Consider the following 10,314-nt stretch of genomic DNA (forward strand, 5'->3'; position numbering starts at 1 on the left):
GGAAGCTTCCCCTTTAAACTGTAGTTGAACTTCAACTCACAGGCATTTAAGTGCAAATAGAATAATGGACGCCAGGAGGTTCTTTAAAAAGGTAAACAGGAGCACAGATTTATTATGCCAGAGGCAAATTGTTTACTTACAAATATACTGAGGACACAGCAGGTGGAATCACTTTGGACAGTACAAGGTTCACAGTCAAACAGGTGCGACTCCCAAAAGATATTGCAGATTGGTGTACATCAATTCCCAGTTCAACCGACGTTGCACAGTGAGGGAATCGGGATCTATCAGGTAGGGTACAGGTAGTCCTTTGCTCACCTAGATGCCTATCAACTGAGTTCCCTGCTCTAAAGGCAAACAGGCCTTGTGGGATCCTACTCCCTACTACAATCCTCGTTGGAGCGACAGCTGCTCTTTCTGCTACACCTCTCTGTCTTTCTCTCCTAGAGAGACTATAACAGTATCTTACTATTTTAGCTGGTCCTCGTTCACGGGGTTACCTGGTCCCCGACTTAGCACCAAAGGTGTCAGGTCCCTCTGGGGTAAATGCTTACTGGGGCCTATGGTGATCCCAGGCTCAGTGGAGATTCACCTAACAGCAGCACCAGGAGCCAAAGAGAAAGAGGACACTCCCTGCACAGCACTATATAGCAGTGTGGCAGGGGAGTGTCATTACACTCTTTGTCCAATAGGTGTGGGTGTTACACTTTACCAGTTACAAGGGCTTGACCCAATAACAAGGGAAAAGAGAACTACATACAAAAGGTAGGGGATTAACTCTATAGGGATAGGATATCCTATAGGTCCCTACAATTAAATAATCCAAATAGGCTGGTTTTGCATCCAATAAGGATTAATCATATCTTAGTTTGGATCATGTTCAAGGTACTGTTTGATTATTACTGAGAAAAAGGAAATCATTTTAAAATATTTGTATTATTTGGATAAAATGGAGTCTATGGGAGATGGTCTTTCCGTAATTTGGAGCATTCTGGATATTGGGTTTCCTGATAATGGATCTCAACAACTTTTTACAGCAGATATTAGAATAACAGATTTGTTCTGGTTAATAAACCTCATGCAAACCTGCACAACCAAAGGAAGGGTCTACACTTAGATGGGACATGAGTGTGCAATTATATACCCTTCAATTCAATGTGATTTAACTGACACACCATTGAGTGACCTCTAGGAGCAACATGCAAAGTGAACACTGAACCTTCCACAAGTGTTTCTGTGTTCCTGTGAGTATGCTGAGCTTTGCTCCTTGTGCACCAAAGCAGATGCAACCATAAAATTGGTGCACAGAACTACTCTAGACGAGCACAGTTGTGCACATATTTTTGCATATGGCAATGGTAAATGAACAGTACTGTGTTCATGTTGCGCGTGTTTTATATACATTGTACCTTTCTACATGTATGGTGGCTGTGACCAGCAATATTCACTCACACCAGTGTATGTAGCCAAATATTCACAGATGCATATACATGCTTATATGGTATGTCACTGATGTAAAGTTTGGATTGAGTGAAGAACAACCTGGAATAAAACTTGTGTACCTTGATTTCTGTAGTTCTGTAGAAGGTGACATTCTTGTGACTCATCGCCTGTCCACTCTCACTCTTTCTGTGGGCAAAGAAAAGCTTCTGTCTGTAGATGTTACACACAACATGACAACAGCAACAGGTGCACTGCTCAGGATGGTGCTGCAGGCCCCCGTGTCTACAACTCTCTCTACCAACCCCACCTTCCTTGCCTTACCGAGCAACCACATGCTCAAGCTAAAAGGAGCAACCATTCAAAAAATGACTTGCTGAGGTGTCAGTGGATCAAGTGGAGTTGCTCGATGCTAACAGGTGCTGTTTGCCCACAGTGCATAAAAGTGTTGGGGTCCGGGGGGATGGTGCTGTTCATGAAGACAGAGACACAGGCAATTGGAGCGGATTACGGGACCCTGAAGTGTGCGGTTGTTAGCATGGGGCAACCTGGTGACTGCAACAATGGCCTGCTGTCTGACGCAGAGGATCTGGAGAGTGCCAGTGACAGCTCTGACAAATCTCTGGGTGGGGGGGATGAAGGTGGATACTGCAGCCCAGCAGAGGAGAGCCAAGGCAAAAGGAAAAGGAAGAGCAGGCTCCCTGGAGTCAGCAAACAAAGACAAGCTGCCAATGCAAGGGAAAGAGACCGGACACACAGTGTAAACACAGCCTTTACAGCACTCAGGACACTTATACCCACAGAGCCTGCAGAGTGCAAACTGTCCAAAATAGAAACCCTGAGATTGGCTTCCAGTTACATATCACACCTAGCCAATATACTACTACTAGATGAAGACTGTATGGATGAACAGCCATGCCTTCAGTACAAAGCTTCTATGGCCAGTGCTGCCCCAAGACCCATCTGTACTTTTTGCCTAAGTAATCAAAGGAAACTGGTGAGTGGTGGCAAAGGCTTTTGGGTCATGTCATTTCCTTTTTACTATAGCTCCATAACAGCAGCTCTGCAAATTGAGCTGGAACGGAGCACTATTACTCAAGGTATTTATGGACAGTATCTCATTGTCAGCAGTGTATATTCACAAGTGCACTTGAATAAGAATGTGGAGTTCCAGCTGTTGCTGAAATCAACTCCCAGCATTCTCACTGAGTTTAGGTGAGTTACATATTAATAAACAGCAGGTCACTGGTCTGTGAAAACATTTTGTTGGAAAACTGCAGGAAATGTTTTATTCAGAAAAAAACAACATTGCTTTAACTTATACATTATTTTGTAGTTCTTTCTGTTTTTATTTCAGTTAAATGTTGTCAGTTATGCTATACACATCAGTTCACTTTATTAGTCTAATGGCAGAGACAAACATGGAGATTTGGGGAGATTTAGTTGCCCGATGACAAATCGCCTCTTCTTCGGGGGACTAATATTCCCGACCTGCCTTCCCGCCGGCTAGAATCTAAATCGCCGGTGGGGTGGCACTTAGATTGCCTCATGAGGAAACTTCGGGCAACTTCTGGAAAACAAATTGCTCTGAGTGCCATCCCGCTGGCGATGTAGATTCTAGCTGGCGGGAAGGTATTGCGGGGAGCAGTGGTGTAACTATATGTCACTGGGCCCCACAGCAAATTCAATTTAGGGCCCCAAAATATTGATAAGGTGGCCTGTTCTACCCAGACATATTAAAATTGGCTATTAATTAGGGCCTCACTGGGCCCCCTATTCTACTGGGCCCCCCTGCAAGTGCAGGGTCTGCTTCCTCTGTAGTTACGCCCCTGGCGGGGAGATGAGTCGTCCGAAAAAAAGCCGATTTGCCGCTGGGCGACTAATCTCCCGGAATCTCCACGTGTGTCTTTGCCCTTAGTGGTAAAAAAATTATGGATGCATATAGGACATAGCACCACCTAACCTGGCAACTGTTTGGGTGGCCTTAAGGTATAGAAGGTTCAGCTAGGTCTTGAAAAGAAACAATGGGGGTTTATTTGCAGGTTTTAATTAATTAATAGTTATATGGTGTGAATGCTTTATTAAAACATAAGCCTTCTACCTGGTGGTGGGGATAGGGGTTGAATACTGCTCCTTTCTAGTCTCATTCTTACACCAAATTGGGAAAAACATTCAAATATAACATTATATTTAGGACAGTTAGGCTAATGGCACACAGGTCAGTTTCTCCACTGATGTGTATATAGCAGGCACAGAATCATCAGCACACACACAAAGCAGAGTTCAGAGCAAAAATGCAGTTTTGCTCTGAAATCCACTCTGTGCACTTGACTGATCGTTTGTCATTAGCTTTAGATCTGTTATTGAACCAAAACTCATGTTTTGATTGGGAGCCCAACAAGGTTGGGAGTAATATTGCTCAGATTACCATTTACTTTAATAAATGGCTATATTTTGTTTGAGCACCTATTAAGGGAAGAATAGCACAGCAACCTCTGCGTGTTGTTAATGTTTAGTGTCTACTTGTGAAAAGAGTCAAACCAATGCAGACAGCATTGTGCCAACAGCAGCTCTCCATGCTGGATTTTGTGTATAACATATTTGCAATAATAATAAAAAAAGCAAATACAGTGATTAATCAAATTGTAAACATAAATACATAAATACTGTATACTGCACTTGCACATCCGCACTTAGAAAAGCATGGAAATAAACACAAAATAATTAGAATTAGTCTTGTGGCTAAGCAAAAAACACATTTTACTGGCTAAAAGCTAATACTGAGCCGAAGGAATATATGATATTATACTTTTTCTATTGTAATGCTAGAAAGGGGTCAGCGTAGTTACCTGCACTTGGCTCTTTAGCAGGCCAAGGTTACACAGGCAATAAGGTTGTCTTTCATGACCTTTTTGAGGCATCAAGCAGTTGTTAGAAGCTAGCTACATCATCATTGCAACCTTCCAGTTCAGTTCAGTGATTCATTTATTCAAAAAGTGCACGACATGTTTCGAGCCAAATGGCTCTTCCTCAGGTGCTTATACCTGAGGAAGAGCCATTTGGCTCGAAACATGCCATGCACTTTTTGAATAAATGAATCACTGAATCAGCAACCTTGGTTCTCCAGAGTCCTATTTTTGAATTGTGAAAGTCTGCAGGTCTTGCCGTGCCTAAACTCTGAAGTTGAACCCCTACACAATAACGAAAAGGATCTCATCGTCCATAAGAATATGTCAGTTTTCAGATGCATTACTAGGTATGAAGGTGCATTGTATCTGTGTGATTGGTGAGTAGGGTTGAGCGAATTTGACCCGTTCCGTTTCGCCAAAAAGTCACCACTGACGCACGGCAAAATTTCTTTACATTTTATTTATAATACATAAAGTTTTGGAGGACTCACCAAAATTACGGCAGGACTAGTACATACTGGGAGATTCATTTGAGGGGTTGAATTGATGGACAGGGGTTTTTAACCATCATTAGTGATTAGCGAACTTGGGGCTGGGTTTGGGTCTCGCTTCGCTGAAAAATTTGCAAATTTCCCGCAAAATTCGCTAAACAACGAAAAATTCATGAAACAGCTCCGGCGTCTAGTTTTTCATGAAACAGCTCCGGCGTCTAGTCCAAAAAACAGACGCCGGTGACCATTTTTTTTGGATGCTGGCGAATTTTCGCTGCGGTTTCGCGAATATATTCGCCGGCGGCGAATCACGGGAATTCGCAGCGAATTCGCGCCTGACAAATAAATTCGCCAATCACTAACCATCATTACTTGTATTGGAAAAATGCCTTGTTTATTATTTTTATTATTATTATTATTATAATATTATTATTATTTTTCATGAAGTACCTTTAAACAGACCAAATTGTATCAACATCACTTTCTTTCTCTCATTATTTGTATAGCATGCAGATTAATCACAATTTTAAAAAAAACAATATAGCAAGTTACCAATTTGAAAAGCAACTAAATCACAATAAATAAAGTTTGGCAAGAGGTTTAATCACAAGTCTGCTATACATATCTGTAGGTACAGCAGCCCTGTGACACCTAAAGGAATCCCCCCCCCACACAAAAGCTTCTACTAAACAATTGTTTTTTGACTTAGGATAACAGCCCCTTCTCTACTGGCAGAACTACCCAAGCACTGGGCTAATATTGGCTTCCAATAATTGTGTACTAGTGTCTGTCATAAAAGAGTGGTACTGAAAAAAAGAGACAAACGTTTGTGGTAATTTTTTTAGTGGCACTCTACTGCTGTTTCTGTAATGGGCAGCCCTAAAGATAATCTTTTCAATTTTTTTTTTATAATCTTTATTTTTATTGATGTTTAATTACATTGTTCCATCCAGCTTCACATAAAAAGTTTTGCCATAAGTAACTACACTGTTTCTCAGATCTTTATATTGTTTATGCTATAATGCATAGGTAATATCTTAACAAATTTTAGTTTTATGGATTTTTTTCTCCAGGAATTTCTCCAATTCCTGCGCTACTCTTCTGTTGTAGTGAATGAGATGTATATAAGAGATGTATGTTTTAATAGTACTGTGTGTTTTTCTCTTTCAGCACAGGGAAGGCGAGAAGCACTTGTCTATTTAAGGTGTATGCGGACAGTGACTCAGATGAGCAGCTTGCATAATTCTTGCACTGAATATAGCTCAACTCTAAATATAGCTGCCCTGCACTCTTTTGTTTACACTGAACTTATGTAATGCAGCTAATGTGCTTTTGTATTTTATTTTTGAACAAGAAAGGAAGAGGTCAACGGTGTTTTACATTGGAACAGAAAAAAAGTGCATTTAGGATACTTGGAATCTGAAATGAAACTCAAAATGGAAAGTTGCACCTGTTGCTGTTGCTATTTTTTCACAAGAAATGTTAAACCCAAGAATGATATGGACCGTGGTTAACCCAACGACACATGATGAAATGGGATCCTGGACACTAAGCGGCTCAATCAGTGTGTGTTGTCACAACACACTTTCACCTGTGCTTTTCACCAATAATCATCACAGCAGAGACACATACAGAAGGGACCATTAGCCAGTCCTTTAAAAGAGTGGGATGGAAACTCAGGGATGACACATATTTTTGACATGGGTTAATGCATAATATCGCAACCCTTGCCACTATATACTTCCTTTACATTTAAGTCATTCTGAATGTATTTAAGATGGCACAATCCTATTATCATGTTATTAAACTACAGTTTAACCAGCATCCTTCATCTGCTGCTGAATTACAGTACAACTCTAAGGGGCACATTTACTAAAGGACAAACTGTCACCAGCGACCGATTCGCACACTTTGCACCACTTCGCCAGGTGCAAATTTGTTACCACTACATTTATTCACTAAAACGCGAAGTTGCGTCCTGGGCGCCAAATGCTGGTGCATTTCCCTAGCGATACTTCTTCAGTGTGAGCATTTCATAGCAAAGATTCACAAGCGTTTGTTTATGCCTATCAAAAAGTCGCTAGTGATCTTACGCTTAGATCAATTTGAATAGAGGGGGGACATTATGGTCGTCTTTATTAGAGATGTTGGTGCAAATGCTTGAAGTGGCCACTTTTTATTACAAATGTCCAAGGAACCTTAATAAAGACAAAAGAGATCAGATAATGCCCTAGACATGATCCCACTGTAAAATGAATGTTCCATGCCCCTCATATGTCTGGGGGGTAAAATGTTAACCCAAAACAGTTCAAGTTAGGACTTTTGCAGGCAATCCTGGAAAAGTCATCAGCGTTTTTACACCTTTAATGCATTTTCCGCAGACAGGATATGATGTAAGTGACGTAAGATTGAGGAAGATCTAACTTTATTTTATCAGTTCGCCTGGTCTGAGGTGGCAAAGTCAACTCTGGCAAAAGAGGTAACGTTCAGTAAAATCCGCACTTTTGTTAATTTGTGGAGAGAAAAGTTGCCTGACGATAGCATTCGAATTTCGCTAGTGAATTGTCATCTGCGCCTGTTAGTGAATTGGCGATATCCCTGCGGATGTGATTTCTGACGAAAAGTCGCTAGCGTTAGCCCATTATCAGTGCCTCATTTATTTAGTAACAAAATGACACCATTGTCTAATACTTGGCTGTTGGCTGACACCACCTACAAGGCAATAGATACTGCAGGTTCTACCAAGTACTGTCCCTTCTAAAATAGGTTTCTTTTTTTCTCTTGCTGGTGGTGATATAGATTTACTATAAGCACCTTGCTTATTTACTCTTCTACTGTGCCTGTCTTCTATTACCCACCACATGACAACCTCAATGTAAATACTTTTTCCTACTTTAAAGGAGAACTAAAGCTTAACTAAAGAAGTACGCTAGAAATGTTGTACATTATGTTTTGGGCTTCTATACCAGCTTAAGGCAACAACAGCCCTTTAGCAGTAAAGATTGTTGTCTCCAACGATGCCCCAGTAGCTCCCCACCTTCTTTTCTGCTGATTCACTGCACGTGCTCTGTGCTGCTGTCACTTACTGAACTTGGGGACCCACTCACAATATACCGTACATATAGAATATAAATGTCACAATATAAGGCTGATTAGTAATTAATACAGATAAGGGTAGCACAGAAACCAGTGCAACTAGCATCAGAATTTATTAATCAGCCCTGTAGCATCAGCTTACATTACCGGCCAACCTCATTTTCTGCTTGATAATTTGTGACAATCCCTAATCTTAGCTTCTTAACAGCTGCTCAGAGCCAACTGAGCATGTGAGTGTCGCAGACACTTTTCAAGATGGTGACCACCTGCAACACGTTTGAAGTCCTGGATCATTGCTGCTATTGAGAAGCTGAAACTTTAGGTTAGTGCAGCAAGTTCAGTAAATAAAATATAAAATTTTTAGCCCTATTTATTTTTAGGGTTTAGTTCTCCTTTAAAGAGGCAGTTTACCATAACCAACTCTTTATTTCTAAATAGTATCACAGATGTAAGTACTATATCATAGCAGCAGCTAAGTAAACTCAGATTACTGTTGCTAACCCAACCCAAAACCAAACTGACCCACATGCTGTGTGTTTGCTTCAGAAAGATAGCAATAGTTTATATAATCAAGCTGCTGTGTAATCATGGGGGCAGCCATTCAAAAAAGAGAAAAGGCACAGGTTACCTAGTGGATAAGAGATAAAACACCATTGTGTTGGACAGGGCTTATCTGTTATGTGCTATGCCCCCTTAGCTACACAGCAGCTTGTTTATATAAACTATAATAGTCTTTCTAAACCAAACACAGTGCATTCTAACAGTATATTATATGTTAACTACTTTCGGGCAGGTGTAAGTGGTCATGGCCACTCCCCTATCCCCTTAAAGCAGTGATCCCCAACCAGTAGCTCGTGAGCAACATGTTGCTCTCCAACCCCTCAGATGTTGCTCCCAGTGGCCTCAAAGCAGGTGCTAATTTTTGAATTCCTGGCTTGGAGGCAAGTTTTAGTTGCATAAAAACCAGATGTACTGCCAAACAGAGCCTCAATATATATTGACAATCCACATAGGGTGGTACCAAATGGTCAATCACAGCACTTATTTGTAGGGATGTAGCGAACGTCGGAAAAAAAGTTCGCGAACATATTCGCGAACTTGCGCAAAAACGCGAGCGGTTCGCGAACGGTTCGCAAACCCCATAGACTTCAATGGGAAGGCGAACTTTAACATCTAGAAAAGACATTTCTGGCCAGAAAAATGATTTTAAAGTTGTTTAAAGGGTGCAACGACCTGGACAGTGGCATGCCAGAGGGGGATCAAGGGCAAAAATGTATCTGAAAAATCTGCCTGTGTGTGCTTGGAAGAGATAGTGTAGGGGGAGAGCTGTTAGTGATTTCAGGGACAGATGATAGTAAGTTTGCTGGCTAGTAATCTGCTTGATACTGCTCTGTATTGGAGGGACAGAAGTCTGCAGGGATTTGAGGGACATTTTAGCTTAGGTAGCTTTGCTGGCTAGTAATCTGCTGTTCTCTTTAAACAACTGCCATACGTTGACCTTGTAGGCATTGTTTGCCCAGTTTTTTTGGACGCAGCCACTGAAGCACAGTTGCCAGAAAAAATATGCCATATAAATGCTGAAAATAGTCATTTTTCGCCATACGTTGACCTTGTAGACATTGTTTGCCCAGTTTTTTTGGACGCAGCCACTGAAGCACAGTTGCCAGAAAAATTATGCCATATAAATGCTGAAAATATAAATTTTTTTGGTTGCAGCCACTGAAGCACAGAGGCCAGAAAAATTATGCCATATAAATGCAGAAAATATGCATTTTTTTGGTCGCAGCCACTGAAGCACAGTTGACAGAAAAATTATGCCATATAAATGCTGAAAATATAAACTTTTTTGGTTGCAGCCACTGAAGCACAGAGGCCAGAAAAATTATGCCATATAAATGCAGAAAACATGCATTTTTTTGGTCGCAGCCACTGAAGCACAGTTGACAGAAAAATTATGCCATATAAATGCTGAAAATATAAATTTTTTTGGTTGCAGCCACTGAAGCACAGAGGCCAGAAAAATTATGCCATATAAATGCAGAAAATATGCATTTTTTTGGTCGCAGCCACTGAAGCACAGTTGCCAGAAAAAATATGCCATATAAATGCTGAAAATAGTCATTTTTTGCCATATACGTTGAGTCAACGTATGGCAAAAAATGACTATTTTCAGCATTTATATGGCATATTTTTTCTGGCCTCTGTGCTTCAGTGGCTGCGGCCAAAAAAACTGGGCAAACAATGCCTACAAGGTCAACGTCGTTGACCTTGTAGGCATTGTTTGCCCAGTTTTTTTGGCCGCAGCCACTGAAGCACAGAGGCCAGAAAAAATATGCCATATAAATGCTGAAAATAGTCATTTTTTTGGTCGCAGCCAC

General features: G+C 40.9%; 1 protein-coding gene across 1 annotated transcript; it reads left to right on the plus strand.

Annotated features, from left to right (window-relative positions):
* The first annotated feature begins 1,722 nt into the window (after positions 1–1,722).
* Positions 1,723–6,657, plus strand: LOC108708957 (transcription factor 15). Its single transcript, XM_041584215.1, has 2 exons — positions 1,723–2,437; positions 6,011–6,657. The coding sequence occupies exons 1-2, from the start codon at positions 1,850–1,852 to the stop codon at positions 6,041–6,043; spliced, it is 621 nt and encodes a 206-aa protein (XP_041440149.1). The 5' UTR covers positions 1,723–1,849; the 3' UTR covers positions 6,044–6,657.
* Positions 6,658–10,314: the final 3,657 nt, after the last annotated feature.

This window comes from Xenopus laevis, chromosome 2S, assembly GCF_017654675.1.
Source record: "Xenopus laevis strain J_2021 chromosome 2S, Xenopus_laevis_v10.1, whole genome shotgun sequence".
In the NCBI taxonomy this organism is placed as follows: Eukaryota; Metazoa; Chordata; class Amphibia; order Anura; family Pipidae; genus Xenopus; species Xenopus laevis.

Bases quoted from the DNA above. Each gene is read 5' to 3' on its own strand.
- LOC108708957 (XM_041584215.1), top strand. From the start codon at position 1,850: ATGCTAACAGGTGCTGTTTGCCCACAGTGCATAAAAGTGTTGGGGTCC. The intron at 2,438-6,010 runs GTGAGTGGTGGC...TTTCTCTTTCAG, and splicing joins TAAGTAATCAAAGGAAACTG to CACAGGGAAGGCGAGAAGCA.